Source organism: Gavia stellata, chromosome 23 (genome assembly GCF_030936135.1).
Source record: "Gavia stellata isolate bGavSte3 chromosome 23, bGavSte3.hap2, whole genome shotgun sequence".
NCBI lineage: Eukaryota > Metazoa > Chordata > Aves > Gaviiformes > Gaviidae > Gavia > Gavia stellata.
Window position 1 is genome coordinate 4,469,681 of NC_082616.1, and position 21,291 is coordinate 4,490,971.

Genomic DNA, 21,291 nt, shown 5'->3' on the forward strand with positions numbered 1-21,291 from the left:
ATCTCTTAGCAGGGGTTCAAAGATCTGTACTGAAAAACTAAGACTGATGTCTAGGCAGAATATTCATTGTGAAAACTGGGCTGAATAAGGGTAGCAGGATCTTGATGCCATGAAACAGATTCTGTTCCTGTGTAAAGGTATATACAGTTCACAAATGTAATTTTCCTTCTACAACATGATCTCCCGTTTCATTAAATCTATCACTATATCTGGTGCAGTTCCGCAAATATATTTTAGCATACATGTGGAGTGGTGTGGGAATGGAAGATTCACAGTGAATTCTGAAAGTTTTAAAAATTTAGTCACATTCAAAAAATGAATATGTGAGGTTTGGGGTTTTTTTTTCTACAAAGTCCTTTATCTTAACTGAAACATTTAATATCAATGAAATCAAAGCATTTAATTTTCACTTAAAATTCCATGGTGTATGATACAAAATACATTAATGCAAAGTAACTTTAAAAAAAAAAACAAACAATCAAAGCATCCTGTTCTGATAGAAAGACCTCCTTTTAAGCGTATATAAAAGGTTAAGCAGATTTCACCAAAAACATTATGGTCCCTTGGAGCTGATCTGGGGGGCTGGCTGGTGGGCTTTTCTGGGCAAATAATCAGAATATTTTGTGTCAGCTCCATACACATGTGAAGAGCACAACTGCCCAAGCAGAAGGAGAAATGAGGCTACAAGAGCTCATGGCAGTGGCCACAGAAGTCTCCTACGCTTGACATCCATCCTCAGAGTCGCAGCTCTTAAACCTCAAATTCTGTCTAGATTTAGGTAATTTTTTTTAAAAAGTAGATTTATGTTTAAAAAGTCTAAACCAGACATCTTTACCAACTGGGTAATAAGGTATTTCCGTAATCCAGAGTTTGGCAATAGATCCGACTGCCCAGGAAACGGCCCTTCCCCCAAGTCAGATACATTACGCCTCAAAAATACGCAGGGAAAAAGATCTAAATAGCCAGATCAGTTACAGCTTGAAACCCATCTCGCCGTGCTAACCATTACCATCCATCGCAAGCTGTGGTCCAATGACCCCTCTAATCCCCTCAGTGAAATTAGGCTGTTTTCCTTCTTTTTCTCTCAGTATCAACCATTCAAATCAATTCCCGTCAAATATTCATCTTGATGTTCTTCCGTTAAGGAAGATTCTCAGCAATTTTTAAGATGTCTGGAAATATATAACATGTATTCACTGTTTGTTTTCTGTGTAGGGTTAGTTTCTAGTGCCACTTGGAATGAAGCAATATATTGTATAGTAAACTTTTAAAGCCAGCGTATTTAAGTCTGACCATAAGCAAAAGCAATTACTGTTAGTACAGCAATGACCAGATTTATGGACAAAATCATGAGGAAGTTTGACTCAGACTATTCCACTCTTTCCACAGATATCCCAGTAATCTTTGAGGAACTCTGATATTTTACAGTTTGCATGGTTTTCACACTCGTTCAATGAAACTGGGGGGCACAGACAGGAGGGCAGCTAAGTGAGGCAATACGTGCAACGTGACATGACCAAACACCATGGATTGTGAGTAATTAATAGCAGAAACCAAGCAATTTGCAGGAAGAATCTAAACTCTTCGGTAAATCCTTAAATTTAATGAGGGTACACACAGGAGAAGTCAGATGCCAGCAAAGGGCCTAAAACGTCGCACGTTTTGGTAAGGATTTTGCACTGAGATCTGCGAATACCACAAGCAACCACTGAAGTGCTTCAGTTTCGATGAACCCCTGCTACTGAGTCAGCAACGCCTCTGCAGCGACCAAACGGCAGGACGCAGGTAGCTCCCAGCAGGGTTTACATTCCCGCTATTAGCTTCTCCAGGAGGTCTGCTCCGATTTGGAGCTAGAGCGAAATAGCAAATAGCAAAATGAACAGTGCATGTAATGAAGTGAAATGAAAACAGAAGGGCTCCTGTACATAAAAAACTCCGAAGTGTCACCAGCACTAGCTACTCTGTAATATTCTCGTTGTAAAGCTGGAGTCTTATTTGAGTAAAATTCCTATTTCAGCAGCAGCAGGCTGTGCATGTAACACAGAGGAACAATGCACTCAGCCTGGTGGCTCAGGTTCTTTCTGTAAGACAGAAGAAAAGCTTCCTGCCCTCAGAGAAAAATTAGCAATTATGTAAGACAACTAATTACTGGAAAGCACTTGAATATTCAAGTGAACAGGATTATTTAAAATTAGAAGAGGGTTTACCATTGCCTTGATGTATAAATATGGTGCAATACAAAGTAGGACTCTGAGAATCTCAGGAATTACAGGCACTTCGTTACTTGCAATATTTATGTAAAACTACTGGGCAAAAATACATACAAACAAAACCAGAATCACAAATACAACAGAGCAAGTAGAGCAAAACCTTACATATCCACCTGCCTCCTCCTTTTCTTCAGATGTGCAGCCTCCTTGTGGTTACTAACAATACTACCCAAAGTAAAGGTGAAATCCCGTTTAACCTCCTTCCCGAAATGGACGCGGACCAGAAAATAACTTTTAAAAATTCCGTGTTCCACTAAATGGAGGAAAGAAAAACTCTTTAAATGGAAGGGGCTTATCAGAAAGCAAAATGGCTAGGATGTACCATTCAGTATAGAAGGAAACACTTCATATCGTGCACAGTTTTAGCACTGATACGTCTGACTGAGGTGTCTTGGCTGTTCTCAAACTACTGCTCCACCAGAGAACTCCAGGTGTAGTTATTATTGAAATAAGTTAAGTAAGTTAAATTCGTGGTTCCCAGCCTTTCTGCACTCTCCTCCTTACATCTGACAATCTTCCCCCAGCAAGAAAAGAGAGCAGGAAATTTACCCCGTGCTGCCCTAGATGCCACCCCCAGCAAGAAGGACTGTATATAGGCAGCTACAATTCTCCCCTGCCAGGCACTGCTTCTGGGTGGTCATTCCCTGGTATTGAAAGGGAGAAGGGGAAAAAAAAAGACACAGTCCACTGCTGAGCCCTCAACTACTGATCTGCTCCAAGAAGGGAAAATCAGGTATAAGGCAGCCTCTTCCTCACAGGCACCTGATCTAGGATGGGGCAGGACACACGGCTCCCATCCCATTTTGTCTATTTGACAGAGAAAAATCAAACTGCCCTTCTTTTTTTGGTCTTGCCTTGAACAATACACATGGTGACACCAGATGTAGTTTTGCCTGTCTGAAAGCAAAGGACATCAATATCAGCTGCAAAGTGGTGCAGGGGTTTAAAGAAAAAAAGCCACAGAAAGACTGAATTCAGACATTGTTCCTCATTCTGAAACAGCAGCACTGGGGCCACCTTGGGCAGAGTTAACACTGAAAACAACCGTAAAAGCATCAGGGTCATCTGACCAGAGAAGCCTATCTGTAGCAAAGGTATTACGAAGCAGAAATAAATACTAAAATTAAAAAAAAAAAAAAAAATTAAAAATATGCTGAGTAAAGTTGCCAGTAGCATCAGTACTTTACCTGGCTCTCAGTGAGAGGTCCAGCATTCACAGCCTGTCCCTAGCTTTAAGAGGTAACAAATACAACACAAAAATAAAGAGGAACCTTGGTTCCCAGGCTTATCTTTAAAATTAAATTTTACTGACCCCTTATCTTTAACACTAAATTTTACTAACTCACTTCAGGGCTCTATCTATTCTACATACAGCTCACAAGCAAATTAAGGTGCCCACAGTAAGCTTAAGAACATATTGGATGGCCCCTTCCTATTTTAACGGGACTGAGCTCTGCCCAGTCTTCCCATGCAGCCTTTCATGCTGTATCACATAACACAGCATCCCTACAGTACACTGCTAGCTTTTGGGCACCATTTCCAATGAGTTCTCCCTGATACTGTAATATTCTAAAACCAGCTTACTTGAACCTATTGTTAACGTTCCTCTCCCAAGTTACCAATGGAGACAACACTCCGTAACAAACTTTCTTTTGAGCAAAATCATTTAAAAATACAAGCAAAGGGTGATTTATAACAAGTTAACCCAGGGTCACCTTCTTTGACCATCACCAAAATCAGCTGAAATGGATCCGTCAGTGAACAAGATTCACAGAAAGCCCTCACCCAGCCAGGCTGACAGAGACCCTCCTCAGGGCTCCTTGCCTGCCTTAGCACGAACACGTGGCCAGGCACGCAAGAGTTCAAACAAACACTGGTGCTAAAGAAAATCCTTGTCTGCTCCGAGAAAAAAACCCAATACCCGTCCCCCAAATTAAAAAGAAGAAAAAAATCTTTTTATTTTTAAAGTCTAACACAAAGCATCTCTCCCCCACAGAGCCCAAGCACAGCTCCTGACTTTAAAAGGGGCCATAAATCTGCACAGGTGAGCCCTTTCATCCCATTACTGCTCAGTAATTACACCAACAGAAAATATGACCTAAATCTGGCACAAGTAAATGTATTTGGAGCCTTCATGGGCCCCACAAGCCTCACTCCTTCAGTTGCCATTATAGCTGAAGCACAACAAAGTGCCTCCCAGCAGAAATTAGAAACCTTTTAGAAACCTTTTCATCCCAGTTTCACCAAATGCACTGAGGATGCTTATAAATATTCAATATGAATTCTTAAACTCTCTTTCTCTCATTTTCCCTCACCCCAATTAGCATTAGAAATCATTTTACTTTTAAATACACAGATGGGAGCCAAGTCTGAAGTTAAAGGCACTCACTCACTATAGCGACCAAGGCCATGTAAGAGTAGAGCCAGCTAGAAACACAGGCAGCCCCAGGCATCGAAATAACACAGAACAAAGCACGAACAAGAAAGGATTAATTCAAATGTTGGTGGAGAAATGTGAAATAGCACAGAGGACTAAAGCTGTGCCAGAGCTTACCCAACATGAAATCCAGTCCACTGTGTCCCCATGGCCCCAGGCAAGGATTTCACGCTTTCTCATTAGTGTGCTATAATTATTCTGAAGGCTCAGCATGAGGATCTCAGGTGGAGCGAGGGATCTGCACAAGCTCCAAACAGCCCTGAAGACTGGCACAGTCAGGTCCAGGGCTGAGTGTTATGACTCAGTCTTCCTGGCTCGTTTCTCATTGCACCTGTGTCTTATTCAGCTGCCTCCACCAAAGCCTAATCCGCTTGTCTGGGCAAATCTGGCAGGTGGAGGTGTTAGCCATCGCTTTAACACTCCCAAAATGTAAATCTGCTATTAAAACATCATCATAAGATGATCCTTGTGAAATCAACTGATTAGTACACAGTACAACATTTCTCCTACAAAATAGTTCAGAAAGGCCTGACTTAGATACTTCCATGTGTTTTTAGCTCTGTTTCATATGCAGATCCAACCACCTCTTAAGGGAATCAGCAGCAGGTGGTGGTAATAAGAAAGGACTGTGATTACTTGCTTGAGAGATCATTGATCTGTTTGTTCTTCCTTTTTTCCAGAAGTCAATGCAAATATTGTAATATGCATGGTAACAAGGCTACCTGTTATTGTTATTTAGGATATTGGTTATCCTGTAAGAACACGGCAACCTTGCTTAAAAAGTTCTATTAAATCTTTTTCAAGCCAGCAGAAGCAGTCTCCAATGGTTTCTGAAAGGTTCCCTCACCCCCACAGTGAAACGTCTTTTCCTCTAGAAAGTATAAGGTCAAACATGGTACTCAAAGACTTTGCAGAATATATGCCTTTGGATTTTATTTCATCCAAAAGGATAAAATAAAGCCTTTTGTCTAGGCCCTCTTGCATGCAGCAACCACAAGGTTAAACAGTCTTCCCAACAGTTGGACATGAGGGCTTAGAAAATACAGGAAAGTAAATGGAAGAAATGGAACCAGTTGTGGACTGCTGTTACGCTTACATGCCCAGTCTGTCCACGTGGAATTCATCTGCAGTGAATATACATACAATTCATGGCAAAAAAAAAAAAAAAAAAGAGGCACTGTCAGAGCATGATTCATTTAACCTATTTTAGGTGACCATGTTAAAATGAGTAGAGCTCAGCCCCAGGAGCACCTCTCTCGCCCCAGAGACTCTAAGAGGAGCACACCATCCACGTTCAGGTAGATCAAGTCTGATGTTAAATGTCTAGTTCGCATTTTCTCATCAGATTTGTTCTTACATTATCACACATAGTGCTTCCAGCTGCTTACAAAACACTGCTCTGTTGGTTTGGTTTCAAGTTTGCAATATTTGGAATTTGATTTGCAATTGAACAAATCATAGAGGTTTAACATTTTACTGTATTCATATCGCTGTTAAGTTTGTCACTGAAGAGCTTCATCCTGCAAGCATGTAACAGCCATATAAGTCATCAGCGACAAGATTGTGGATTTGCTGATCGTTTATCAGTGAACTGGAGAAGCCATTTGAGGCTTTTAAAAGAGTTATTCTAGTTTATGTGAATGGATCCGTGCATTTTGGAGAGTTTTATCCGTTACTCCTCAGTAACCATAAAACCCATTATCCATTCTACCACAGGCACTGTTGAAAGCAGGATACTTTCCAGATTTGGAGAAGAAGAGAATGTTCTTGCTTAGTACACTAGCACTCGCCTTGGACTGTCTGGATTAATCCAGATCGTCATTACCTGGAGTAGGTGATTGTTACTGTTTGGCTGACAGCATGAAGTGAAGGCTTAGCAATCATCATCATCATGTCCTCTTACACAGATGTGGAGGATCCTGCAAGAAGAGCACCTCAGCCAAGCCCTGGGCACCAGGAGGAATCCCAGAGCTCAGCACCCAGAAACGTTACTGTGAGCATCTAACAGTTGTGTTGTCATTTTTAGCAGTAACAAATAGCCACTGGGAAAATGAGACAGCCCCCTGCAATCATTCAGCTACGCGGCTCCATAACAACCACACACATAACAGATAAACATACGCATCATTTAGAATAATAAAGTAAATATGATTCCATCAGAAATTGAATCAAGTAAATTTTCTTAAAACAGGTATCAGTAGCACCAAATGAAATTCTTCCACAATTTGGAAGAATTTTACTCATCCTGTTAAAAAAACAAAAAACCAAAAAAAACCCCCAAACACCACCCTCCAAAGACCCCCAGAAAACGACAAACAGAAATTAGACTCCAGACATTCTTTAGGGGCACTTGCTTAGTAGTGACTTCAAGGAATTACTGATCCTTAACTGTGCAGTGTAAATAACATCACAGCTGGTCACAGAAAGCTGGTCAGTGCTTGACCCAGTTAACTAACTGCAGTTCATTTGGCCTGTGATAGTCAATGCTTTAGGAATACAAGGAAAAAAAGGATGGTGCCCCAAAAGTGGTTTTGTCAGTTCTACATTTTATGACCAAAGGCGAACAAAACTTTTGCTATTCATGCCTGTCTCCTGCTTGGAGCAATGGAGCTCCTCTGGTTATCCTGCCACTCTTTCAAGGCTCTTCTGTGTTTTCAAAGCATCTCCCAAGATGATAATATTCTGTGAACATTTTCACACCTCAAATAACCTTCTCAGAAATATCATTCTATCCAGGACCATTTAATTTGTGCTTTCCCTCTCTGCTGTTGCCTCACATGGTAGCACTCTGCTGTAGGACAGAGCCAGGACCAAAACTCACAAGACAGGAGTTTCAGCTGTATCCTAAATACTCCTTGTAGCTTAGCCCTGGCCAATGCTCTGAGAGTCTGTTCTTCAGAGATGCTGGGTTGACCCTGGCTGGACGCCAGGAGCCCACCAAAGCCACTCTTATCACACCCCTCCTCAGCTGGACAGGGGAGAGAAAATACAACAAAAGGCTTGTGGGTCAAGATCAGGGCAGGGAGACATCATTCACTAATTACCGTCACAGGCAAACCAGACTCGACTTGGGGAAATTAGTTTAATTTATTACCAATCAAATCAGAGCAGGATAATGAGAAATAAACCAAAATCTTAAAACACCTTCCCCCCACTGCTCCCTTTTTCCCAGGCTCAACTTCACTTCTGATTTCTCTACATCCTACCCCTCAGCGGCACAGGGGGACCGGGAATGGGGGCTGTGGTCAGTTCATCACACCTTGTTTCTGCTGCTCCTTATTCCTCAGGAGGAGGACTCCTCACACTCTTCCCCTGCTCCAGCGCGGGGTCTGTCCTACAGGAGACAGCTCTCCATGAAATTCTCCAACATGAGTCCTCCCCATGGGCTGCAGTTTTTCATTAACTGCTCCAGTGTGGGTCCCTTCCACGGGGCGCAGCCCTTCAGAAACAGACTGCTCCAGCGTGGGTTCCCTGCAGGGTCACGAGCCCAGCCAGCAAACCTGCTCCAGCGTGGGCTCCTCTCTCCATGGGTCCACAGGTCCTGCCAGCAGCCTGCTCCAATATGGGCTTCCCACAGGGTCACAGCCTCCTTCGCGCATCCACCTGCTCCAGCGTGGGGTCCTCCATGGGCTGCAGGGCACAGCCTGCCTCACCATGGTCTTCACCAGGGGCTGCAGGGGAATCTCTGCTCCAGCGCCTGGAGCACCTCCTCCCCCTCCCTCTTCATCGACCTTGGTGGCTGCAGAGTTATTTCTCTCACGTATTCTCACTCCTCTCTCCCAGCTGCAGTTGCACACCGACTTTTTTCCCTTCTTAAATATGTTACCCCAGAGGGGCTACCGCCGTTGCTGAGGGACTCGGGCTTGGCCAGTGGCAAGTCTGTCTTGGAGCCAGCTGGCATTGGCTCTGTCGGACATAGGGGAAGCTTCTAGCACCTTCTCACAGAAGCCACCCCTGTAGCCCCCCGGCTACCAAAACCTTGCCATGCAAACCCAATACACTGGGTAACCCCAGCGCCTCCTAATATGAGGAGAATCTCAGGCAATTACAGCTGTAATATTCTTGTTCCAGTTTCCTTGCATGTAAAATGGGATAGTCTAATAAGTACTTGTTTACTTATTTTATTTATTGATAGGATTCATTTAATTAATGTTTGCACAGCACTATAGACTGTGCTATAAAACTATAACTCTAAAATGCCAAGTGCCATTGTCAACATATATTAATGGGTATATCAACACATGCAATATATATGTACATAATCAGGTACCCTCTTTAGCAACAGATATTTGGTAAATATTTTAATACGTTTATATAATACATGATGGAAATCTCTTCTTCATATCAGTACACCTGCCTTAGGGAAAACTCATAAGAAATAGCTCGATTTAGTTATAGTCTGCAAATTGAAGTGACCATGGTACATTTCTAACTAAGCTGGATCAATGCTGCTGACAGCAATTAGCACTGCTAACAAAGGCCGTTTTGCCTCATTCCTCATCTACAGCCCAGCTCTCCTTTTAAGCATGTAACCAAACAGGTTGACTACTATTGTCACACTGGAACCTGGTGTCACATCAGGCTCTAAAAAGACTGAGATAAAAGCCATGAGATAAAGTTTACTATTTTTAAAACAGCATTAAGATGTAACGTCCCCCAGCCAAAAATTACTGGTACTTGTATCCTAAGGATGGAGAGGGGGCAAGACATGGCTACTCACTGACAGTTCAGCAGAGCACTTCAGCATTATTTTTAAATCTACATCCATGGAGCAAAGTGTGTAGGACATAAACATGTGTGCAAGCGTTCAGCTAATGTAGCGCCTAAAAGCAACGTCATGAACTCAAGCTCTAATGAAGTAGTGCTATAAAAGCAGCTCAGACCAAAATTAGTTGGTTAGTGACAAGAGCTACTCAAGAAAGCACAGAAAAGGTGAATTGCACCAACACAAAGATGCTAGCCCTTACCAACACTTAAGGAAAATTTGTAGCTCTCTTTCTATTCAAAACCTTTACTCTTTTCTTTTTTCTCTGTGTCTGTTTAATGCTAGGCTGCCAAGCAATAACCGATTGACAGAAAGCGTTTCACAGGGAGGTTTCTGTTGTTAGACCACACTGAACAACTCTTCCAGTTGCCAGAGAAGCAGTCAATTCCTGGAGAAAAATATGTGCTTTATGGGAGACAAGCTGATGGATAACAATTAGAAACAAAACTGTGACATTGAAGTACAGGGCAGGGGACACACTGTTGCTTCTTTTTTTGTTTTTTAAACTTAAGATAGTAGGCTTGAGAAGAGCAGGGCAAGGAAGCTTTAAGAACAGTATTTTCAGTGGAGCCAAGGAAACGAGAAATTTTGGGACATTGCTGTTTTCCTTATTTTTGTAAAGTTGCTTGGCTCTGCTAAGAGAAGGTCCCAGACATTAATCCCCACTATTACAAGGCCAGGTCAGCGGCAAATTCTTTCATTACTTATGCCATCATGAACTGGAGAGAGCTCCTCTCAGCCCCAGTACACAACAGAAGGATCGTCACTTCACAACAGAGACTAACTGCTCTGAGTGGGTTCAAGAGCTCCATATTAGACGGAAGAAAAAGGATGATCCAAAATCTGCCTTGATGCTAAGCAATAATGAAGAGAAAGGAAAGAGTAGTACCACCACTTCTTCCTTTTCCTCCCAGGACCTACCTCATTGACCTTTCAGGCAGCTGTGAAATAAGTCTTTTTGCTGTTTGTTACTGCCAATTAATAAATGACAGAAGTTTATTTGCAGAAGTTTAATAGCAGAAATTGTGGTCAATCCAGCATGTCCTGATATGTTATCTTGCTTTTATTACATCAGTCAAGTAAGGCAAATATAGGTTCTTAATTAATCACTCAGCATGTTTCAGCCTTTCAGCCTGGAATACTGATTTCCCTACCAAGGTACAAGATACTTAAAGTTAACAAAATATGTTCAGTTAGAAGGGAAAAAAGGGATTTTACAGAATGAAACTGAGTGTTTTAATTCCCATCAGAAGAAAGAGGGAAAAAATCCACTTGCTGTTCTGTCTGGGTTTTACTCTGAGCTATATCTGAATTGTAGGAGAAATGGAATGGTTTTACAGTTAAGAGAAGAAAAGTACATTTGCCTATGAAGTTTTGGGATTTAAATGGTAATGTAAAAATTAATAGACTGAAATACTGTGAAGACCAAAATTCGGTTGATGTCCTGATCCACAACTGACATTCCACCAACGCTAACAACCCATTTTTCCAAACCTGCAAATATGTTCAGGTTCTGATTTTTCACCCAAATTCAGAATTGACAATTCCAGTTTACAACTGATTCAGAGTAGCTTCTAAAGTCAACTAAATTTAGTTGACACACATTTCTAAAATTAATTGACGCAGGGAAGCATAAAGTCCCTGTGGGACCGATGGGAATCCACCAGTCACGGTTATAGCTAATTCACCATGTCGTGGCTGCAGCTAAAAGCCTCAAACAGAAGCTTCTGCTGCACTCGGTGTTGCACAGTACGTGACAGTACTCACCCACAGAGTGGATTTCAGAATCACACCCCTTCCTTTCATAGGCAGACAGGAGGATCCTCTGTCATCAGGAGAGGGAAGGCTATATCCCACCTCTTTTACTACCCATACAAGGAAGAGATTCACCTGTTTGGCTCTAGTTTGATATCCAACACCCATCTAATAACAGCAGCAGTTTCTCTACTTAATAATAATAACTAAACAGATATTTGTTGGGTTTCAGGTTTTCACAGTTTGGTTCTATACTCTAGTTGAAAGCAGCTCTGACAGGTTACCGTTCTACTCATCAGGTAAGCAAATAATCTAGTTCAGTCATGAGTATCTGGACACGCTTGCAGACTGGTTTGATGTAAACACTGAGGTCACTCTTTCCATTTGCTTTCTGTGGACAGAGAAGTTAAGAATGTAACATTTACACAGAAGTTTTGTTTGAGAAGGTTGGTAATACATGACAAAGAACATTACGGCCAAGTTCAGTCCTTCAGTGAGTAAACTAGAGCTATCACTACCTAATTTATTTGTTTATAATCCCAGTGTATAAATGGTAAGACTGGGCTAGCTCGTCATTTCCTTTTTCAGGTCCAAGCTCCCGCTACTTGCTGAACACAGCCAGCGTTCAGCTGAGTTAGACTTTTGAGCTACTGTCATAAATCCATGACCAAATTGGATTTCATGCCAGCTGATAAACTGTGTGTGGTGGCCATGCAGAATTTAACACAACACAACTCCAAATTCAGCTCTCTCTGGGACAGCACGCTCTGTCCCAAAGCATGGCCTGGGACCGCCAAGCTGAAATTAAATCTCCATTTCAGTAGTATAGGGTTAGCTTTTTCAGTGAACTTACAAGCGTTAAATGTAGAGCTCGCCTTGATTTACAACAAGAGCAACACACCAGACTGCTTCAGGTTACTTAGAGAAATCCTGTCTTTGACAAATAGTTGAGCAGTTCGGCTTCCTCCCACCAGAGGCCAGGGATGGATGGAAGCTCTGGGCTGCTCACTGCAATATTTATAGCCACCATGCAGCCAGCATCCTGTAGAGACCTGACCCATTTAATTATTTGAAAAAGTGGAAAGAAAAAAAGAAAAGGGTTTCTGACAACTAGGATAGCATTACAGGACAAAAGTAAATTTTAGATCCATTAACTACAGCATGGAGTTTGTTACTACAGCTCTCTCAGAAACTAGCCACCCATGCTACGGACTGGAACTGCACAGGAGGGTTTCCCAGCTATAATATTTTAATAAGAGCTGGCAGAATTTATAATTCATTTTAGCATTTTGGCTTGATTTCCAGCTCACAGAATTTTCTGTGAGCACAGACATTTCTCAGGACCTACTAATTGAAACTATCTACCAAATAATTTCTACATACATTTCAGCAACTACTTTGTACATACTTTTTCACAAGCATTTGAAACTTGAGTTGCATGGATTAATTTTAATTGGAATAATTCCATAGATGGATGAAGGAAAGGGTCACATGCAAACTTCTCCTTAGCTACCCTATAAAGTCTTACCAGTACAACTATTTCAGGAAGTCTGATGCTTTTTTTTTCCCTTTTCTTTGTTGGTTTAGGGTTTTTTTCTTAAATCAACATGGTCTGTTAAAAGCTCTAGATTAAATGAAATTTCTGCCAATATTGTTCTGAACGTGGAATGAGTTAAAGATGTTAGCACTCCTACGCTGCTAGTAACAGCACTGCAATTGGGTTTGTTTTCCCCTTTTAACTACATCAGTACAGTTACAGCAGTGAAAGTTTTCTAAGAGTGGGTAGGGTGTTACATCTTGTCAACTGTCACATTTTGTGAGAAGGATAGAAGGCTATCTTCCACCTTCACACAAAGGTTGGGTCTTCTAAGGTAACAAAATCAAGCACCCCACAATGCCCCTCAGTGCTTTTCTGAAGGAGCCAAGCCCAGCAGCACAGTCACTCTCTGGGACCATTTGCCTGCTAAATAAACAAATGCCAAAGATGACACAGGTTCTCAATGGAAGAACTTCGAGCTGGGAGTGAATGGACAATTTATTTTGGTCTAGAGTTTTAATCTGGATTTGAACTCCCAAGCTAGAAACAATATGCTCTACTTCACTTGCAGTAACCTAAACCACCTGGGTCTGGTTGTAGGCACGGCAATAGGATCTGTCCATCTGGCCTGATACCAAAACCCAAGTCTTCAAGACAGGGTACTGTTACAAAAAACAGTTATCCTTTTGCCACACAGCTCTGCAATCTCAGGTCTGGGGACAAATTCAGCTTTGGTGTAGATAATAACAACAGATACCTATATCGGCTCTTAGACTGCTCTCAACACGTGGAAAATCTACTGAGAGGAATGAGAGCTTCAAATAGGGCCCCAGAGAGAGCCACAGCATATGGGATCCCAAAGTTCAAACACATACAGGCAATTAATATATCCGTATGTGGCAGACTCCAGAAATAGCCTGAAAGTCATCTACAAGAAAGCTATCTGGGCAGAAGGAAGGTGATCCCAGACTGGCAGCAGGACGGTGATACCATGCTAATGATCTTTGGTTATCTAGTGCTGATATTAAAATAACACCTTTGACTATAAATTCCATAGCACAGGTCCGAAATAGCTAAGGAACTGGCAGACTTGAAGTGAAGAAAACAAAGCCAGAGATTTGTTTACTATATATTAATCCTGTCTCTCCCAGTGCCAAATCCTGAACCTCATTTGCACGGCACAGAAATCTCCATACGCCATCATGATTCTTTTACACAGAGGCGTACAAAGGAGAGAAATAACCTGGGGAGCTAAAGTCACTACACGCAATCCTTTGAAGGGGTCTCACAAGAGTAGGAAAAGGAGCATCACCAGGCTTAGGAGACACAGTACAGGGCAATAGGCTGCATCCTGCCACAAAATGCCAACAAAGAACTTGCGGCTGCCCTGCCCGTGGTTCCCCCACCTCACAGGGTCTCTAGAAAACAAGTCAGGGGCCATTTCTGGTTTCCTTGGCACCACACCATCCTAAAACTGCTGGCCAGGGAGGCTGGCACCGGTCTGGTGGCGTGCAGCAGCCTCTGGCAGAGAGGAGCCTGGGTGAGCTGGTCCGGCTCCACCAGCTTTGGCAAGGTGGGGGAAGGAGCCGGTGGACGGTGGCACCCCCAGCATCCATGCTTTGAGCACTGATGCTCCTCAGCTGCTTAAACCCCTCAGACCTGGAGCTACTTCTTGGAGCAGAAAGCTGTCCCTGGTGCCTTCACACCACACCAAGCTTTCATTGGGCAGGCACTCGGGGCTGGACTGCAGGAGACGGGCTAGTACACACCATGTTCAGTTCTGGTGTGCTGGGATCACAGCGTTCTGGAAATGCTGTGCACTTCTTCGTATCTTTTCTCTTTCTATTTTTCTCCTTGACACTGGCAAAACTAAACATAATTTAAATGAAAACAAATAGCTGCACAGCCCCAGTTGGGCTGCAGCATCAAAAAAACAAGTGAAAAAAGAATTACTCGCAGCGCATTTCCTGGGTCTCTACCACATGTTCCATTTCGCCAATGAGTTCAAGCAATATGGAATAAACAACATTTTAAATGCAGGCAGCTTTATAAATAGCCAGAATTTTGTATCTTTGTGTTTACTGAGCTGTAGCTCAGTAAACAAAACAAAACTTATCTGTAAAGGTAAGGTTTAATGTGCCTGTTTTACCAAGAAACAGAACTACACCATGCATTCAAAACAGTAATAGAGCAATTACAGCAGGGATCTATAGTAGGGGAGTCTGACCTTCTTGTTTTACACTCAAACAATAAATGCTATGAAAATCTGACAAGGTAATTATTTTATACCTCAAACAGAACACTCACCACCAACAAGCAGGCGGTTTGAGTCTCCGTCAAAGGAGCTCTACAGAAACTGGGTTAGAGATGTACTTGAGCCTGTGGTTTACATTCTTCTTCTTGTTGACAGTTTGCAGCTTTCACGTGCATAAGCGAGTACATTTCAGTAACGGGGAATTTTTTTGTTCCCAGTTAGCCAGTTATAGTGTTTGCTCCTGGGGCTGTTTCTGCACGGGTGTTGGACTAGATGACCTTTAAAGGTCCCTTCCAACCCAAACTATTCTATGATTCTATGATCCAAGGCAGAACGCAAAATAAAAAAAAAACCAAACCAAAAAAACCATCTTTTTGAAAGAAATACAGTGTTTCCACATATGAGGTAAACTCTCTCCTAGCACAGCAAAACTCTTATTTAATTCCACTAACTTTTCTCTCAAGTGTAAATAGGAGCAACCAGGACTTCCCAGCTTGTGCCCAGCGATCCGCCTGGACTTCACCTGCCAGGAGCTGACAAGGATCCCTCCAAATGCAGATGGCTGCTCTCTCTGCGTCTCCCCAGTTACTTTCTTCCAGGGCTTTTCTGGAAAAGGGAGCTCTCCATCACCACTCAGCAGCGTGCCTTACTGCAGCAGGATCAAACTTTTCCTGCCAGTTAATTGCTTCTTCCCCCTAATTTAAACACATCAGCTCAGGCTACCTCTTGGAAACTGAAGCATTTGCTGTTAGGGTGAGATGACCTATTGAAATCTCAGTAGTTGCACAATTAGCATTTGCATGGAATTTACTTCTTATCTTAGTAATACAAAATCGCAACAGGGAAATCTAGGAAATTAAAGCTCTCGGTTTCCTCAAAAAATTTACGTTGTACCTTCCATTTCTAAGAGGTTTTTCTGTTTCCGTAATAAAGGAATACTTTTGCAAACGAACATCCTTTCCTGTAGGCCAGCATAAAACACAAAGCTAATTAATTATTAAACACATATTAGTGCACGGAAACACTGCAGTCTGAGGCTTGATCTTAAGTCCTTGGACTCCAGTGGGCCCATGCGGGGAGGCCTGTGCTCTCAGCCTCCTCTTTGCATGGGATGCTCCATTGCTTCAGCATCTGTTCCCACACTAGACACGTCTGCACCCTCTGCGCTGCATTCACCTAGCCAGAACTAACGCTTTCACGAGCACTTGGGTTAGCAGCACATGTGAAGGCAGCACAGGAACTTCTATCTATAAAGTATGGACCACCATAGACGTGCACAAATGGACTGGTTAATATATACGCACATAGGGTCAGCCAGGAGTCTGGCTAAGAATTCACCCTTCTTTCTTCTTCTTTGCTCCATGCATAGGTATTAGGGGAAAAGGAACAAGAAACAAATGTATGTATATAAACACACATACAGGCCCACATCTACAACCAGCATTTTTTACATGCACAGAATCCCATCCGACCATCACAGTGCATTCTGGGCATGCACAAGCATAGCCTGGCACCTTAAACATCACACTAGGCAAACAACTCTTCTCTTCGATTCAGGGGCTGAGCTACACAGGAAAGGATTTTCAGGGCTTTAGTGTGTGGACCCCAGGATGAAATTTCAGGATCCCTGGAGGAGATCCCTGCAAAGAGCTCCCAAGGCTGCAAACCCATTATTCTGCCTCCTTGTCTGCCTTCCACACCACACCACCTCCCACCTCACAGGCTCCCAGCCTAGATGCAGAGAAGGGGGCTGCTGCAGCAAGAAATGTAGCTTCTTTATCTGTTAAGTTTTGCTTTTGGTAAGTCTGTATTTATGCAACATAAAAAAAACGCCAAAGCTCCTAACATTTCATCCAGAAAATCCTGGCCAGCCCCAGAAAGCTTGATCTTCAACCAGCAGCCTCCTACGCAAAAACGGGAAGCAGAAAAGTCACAGCTGTGAGAGGTACCTTGGGTTTTGCAAGATTGAGAGGGAGAGGTCATCAAGTGATAGACAAATCAAGGGAAGAACACACCAGCTTTGGGGCACATGAAATTCTCCATGTTTTGAAATCCTTGTTTGTTATTTTAAAATCTGAGGCCACTGAATGCCAACTGTTTAAAACCCTTCACCTCAACGCTACCACAAGCGGAATTATTTAGCTATGGTGGTATTTCATAGATTATCTCGGTTTCGGTGTTGTTGATGAAATGGAGAGAGATGTCTAAACTCTGATCTCCAATTAGGAGACCTTTCCAAATGCTTCGTCCAACCCCCCTTGTTAGAAATGAATTAAGAACTGCAAGGCAAGGTCAGAAAGCAGCTTTTTTCAGCCTGCATTAAGAAACGTATTCTGGTAAAAACCATGCCAGGAGGCAAAAAAAATGAAGAGAAAAAAGAGAGTTGTTCCTTTTGCAGTTCTCACAATTTAATGTAGCTATTAGGGGGGCGTCCTGAATGCTCAAAGTTGGTAAGGCTAACCATGTTAAGAAAAGAATATGCTCTATCACAGTATCTGCTTCACCAGGAATATATAGAATCAATTTTGGTAGGTACAAACAGATTGAAAAATTACAAACATTAAAAAAAATAATCAAAGAGCACAATCAGAGTTGCAAAGAGGTCTGTATTTGGGATTAACTCATGGAAGGTTACAGAAAAATTGACCAGTGTTTTTGAGATTGCGTCTCATGTTAGGATCCTAGATCTAAACATAGGCACCTGTTTACGTAAGTACCAAGCTCTTCTTAACCAATTCATCGAGCACTGAATTTAAAGCACACATTTTAGTCCACCTGAAGTCTTGCAGTGGTTTCAGAATGATGGTAGGAAGCATGGCCAAAGAATCAATTAGAAAGCGTATCGCACTGTTCATAACATTAATCTTCAAGGCAATGCTTTCTCTTGTATTTCTGCAGAAATCTGTTGTTAAGTAAATGTAATATGCACTTGCTCAGAGATTGTTTGTTATCAGGAAAAACACATGTGCACTAAAAATACATCATTTAAAAATCAGCTCCCATAAAGTCATGTTAAAGGAGGCCTGTGATACATAGCATGCATAAAAGAAATCCCTCTCATATACATCTTAAATCCACACACAGAAAAAAGCTGAATCTGCCCTTGTGTTCCTACTGGGAAAGTACCTGAGCTAAAATAAAGCTGATTATTTTCAGACAACGGCTCTTCTCCAAGATGGGTAGAGGTAACTGGATTTGGTTTAAGTAAATAACTGACTATATTGTCCAAACAGTATGTGTATTTGAAGTATACAAAAATCACTTCTCCTTGCGGTATAATTTGGGGGTTTTCTGGTATTTTTTGAATATTTCATTATACAGCATATCTACACATAGTACTTTCCCCTGAGAGTTTACCACTAACAGCTCTGTTTCCATACACACACATGGCCATGTTCAACTTTCTGCGCTGTCGTTACCGCCATGAAAGCTGAGTCTGCAGACTGTAAGCGGAGATGCTAGACAAGCCTGATGATAGCAAAACAGATTAGGAGACTCTTCAGTTCAGCAATACTGAAGAGACACTGGAGTAGATGGCACAAGCTTTTATTAATGCCCAACTATCGCCACCCAAGCCCTGTTACAGATTTCCCCTGCAGACCGGAGATTGCTATCAGCCTCCCATGGATTGTCCTCCGACAGGGACAGCTAAATGCCAAACCCTACGAACTTTTCACATTCCCTAAAATTACTGCCTTGCAGATAGTAGGGTGCTATTTTCTCTTGCGTTTGTGGAGGAGGGGTGGGAGGCTCTCTAGCTTTTCAGGGACTGGGATGACGTAACCTAGAAACCTCTTGGGACAGCATGTGCTGGGTACAGGAGCCACCGCCACCATCTGCCCCCCCACACTGCGAGCACACGCACATCATGCCACGGCTCTGCTGGGCTTCGTTCCTAGAGACGCCCGCGTCCACGGGCAACAGCCCCCCGCAGCGTGTACTGGAAAGCAAGTACTCTCCTCTCGCACACCCGAGGGACTTCCCTCCAGCTCTCTGCTGAGATGAGCTACAAGATCGATTTCCATGAAGAATCTGTATGTCTCCCAACTCTGCCTGAGGCACCCTGGAGACAGGCATGGTGGAGGGGAGAGGATTGTAACAGCCAAGAAGATGCATTTCTTCATCCTACAAAATCCCCTCTCTCCCTCTCTGTTCCCCACGTGGGTTACAGGATCATTGGAAAGCATCTAGCAAAAGTACTAGGAAATTCAGCTCTGCACAAAGATAGACTTCCCTCCCACTAAGGCCTTATCAAGTCAGATATCCCCGGGTTAGGAGGGAGGGAGTGCAAACAGGAAGGGAATATAAAAGGAAAACTGTTGACCAAAGAGTCATGTCTAAGAAGTTTCATGTAACAATACCTAATCCCCACAACAGATCCTCTCCCAAGGGCATCATCAGCCCAGCTCTATCACTATCAGGACAAGGCTGTGAGCCCAAAACAAAAGCATCTTATCAGCAGCAGGAGCTGCCTGTGGTCAGAGCAACAATGATCTTGTCCTCATTTCTCCAGTGAGCCCCCACTGGAGTTGAGGCAAGGCAGCCCAAGGGAGGGAGTCCCGCTTCATATGCTTTTTGAATTTATTATTTTTTTTTTAATCAAGGTCTTAGGCCATTTCACTCGTCCAAGTTCAGGGTACCATTCACATTCATTTTCTTAGACGTAGGATCAGGCTCTCATTGCATAACTACCAGGGAAAGAAAAAAACCCAAACAAGCAGCAGCAGCAATGCTCACACAGCTCGCTTTCCCTTCACGCTCCTCCAAGCCGAGTGCTGCTTGGGCATTAAGTCTGCCAGGAATTTTATTGACTAGGGCATTCTATTAGCTTCTCCCTGTCTTTGCCCCAGACCTGACTGCACCCTAAAATACATAGAGATCTAATTATTATTTGAATGGAAGAGATTTCTAGTGGAGCTGGGCTCCCCAGGAGCCAGGAAGAGACTCCCTGCCACTGTGGCTACCTCGGATTTCCTGGGACCTCAGGAGAGGAAAAAACCTCCAATGGCATTTGAAGTTTCCCAACTTAGGTTCATCAGTGATAAGTACTGATCGCTTATCATGCTTAGTATTAAGCAGCTTCTTCAGCCTGGGGGCTGCCTGTTTCTCTGTGAGAATAACGGATATTAAGAAGCCACCAGCCTCAAACTTGAGCATCAAAACCCCTACAAAATCTTCCATTTAAATTGTGTGCAAGCTTCTACATGGAGATACGGCTTTAATTATTTTTTAAGTGCTCCGAGCGGTTCCAGTGGCAGCCGCGGACGGGAAGCCCCGGCCGCTCCCGCGCCCAGCCCCAGCTCCGACCCGGCAGGATGGGAGCTCAATGGGAGGATGTTTACATAGTAAGTCAAAAGGCACCGAGCTACCATGTGGGAAACTCCTCCGCTTTCCAGTCCAAGAAAAGCACCCTTCAGGGCCGCTGCCGAGGAGCACTTGCAACGGCTTTTAGCACCGCTACTCCTAAAATCCCCTCGGGAAAGGGGGGGATTAACGCGGGGGCGGCCGGGACGCGCCCTGCTCCGTCCCTTCTCCCCAGGTAAGTCGCGGGCAGGACCGTGCCGTGCCGTGCCGGGGGCCACCCCCGCGCCGCCGGCATGCTCACGGGAGGACGCCGCATGCCCTCAGCCCACTGTGAAGGGCACCGCACCTCCCCAACGCCCCGAGCCTGCGCGGGGGCTTACCTTCCGCACCCCGCCGAAGCCGTGCTCCGCCGCCACCCGCTCGGCCTCCGCCTGGCCCCCGCCGTGCAGCTCCACCAAGAAATGGTTGGTGTAGACGGTTCCCCGGGCCGGGGCGCCGAGGAAGAGCAGCAGCAGGAGGAGGAGGAGGAGGAGGGCACCCCGCAGCAGCGGCGGCCCCGCCGGCATGGCCCCGCGCTACGCGCCCGCGGAGGCAGCCCGCCGCGCCGCGGGGAGGGCGCCGGGCGAGGCGGGGAAGCGCCCAAAGGATGGGAGGGGAAGGGGGGGAAAAAAAATTAAAGAAAGAGAAAATTAAAGCGGCGGAGGCAGGATGGGAGCTGGGCGGCGGGGACCGGCCGGGCTGCGGGGGGCTGCTCCGGGGTGTGTGTGAGAGAGGGAGCGTGTGTGTGCGCGCTGGCAGCTCCGCATTGCCAGCCCCTCCTCGGCTCTAATTCAGCGGCGGCCGGAGGGAAAGCACCAGCCGGGAGGGGAGATTGCCGCGCTGCCAATCATGGGCGAGGAGGCTCGCCCCTGCCCCCCCGGCACGCTCTCGCCCCCCTCCCGCACACCCCACGGCCCTCGCAACAACCCT

General features: G+C 44.1%; 1 protein-coding gene across 1 annotated transcript in view; it reads right to left on the bottom strand.

Moving 5' to 3' along the window:
* Nucleotides 1–20,888, bottom strand: part of PCSK2 (proprotein convertase subtilisin/kexin type 2) — a 105,175-nt gene extending 84,287 nt beyond the window's left edge. The window contains exon 1 of the mRNA XM_059828505.1: nucleotides 20,703–20,888. Coding sequence (XP_059684488.1) covers nucleotides 20,703–20,888 — 186 coding nt within the window. The remainder of the gene's footprint in view (nucleotides 1–20,702) is intronic.
* Nucleotides 20,889–21,291: the final 403 nt, after the last annotated feature.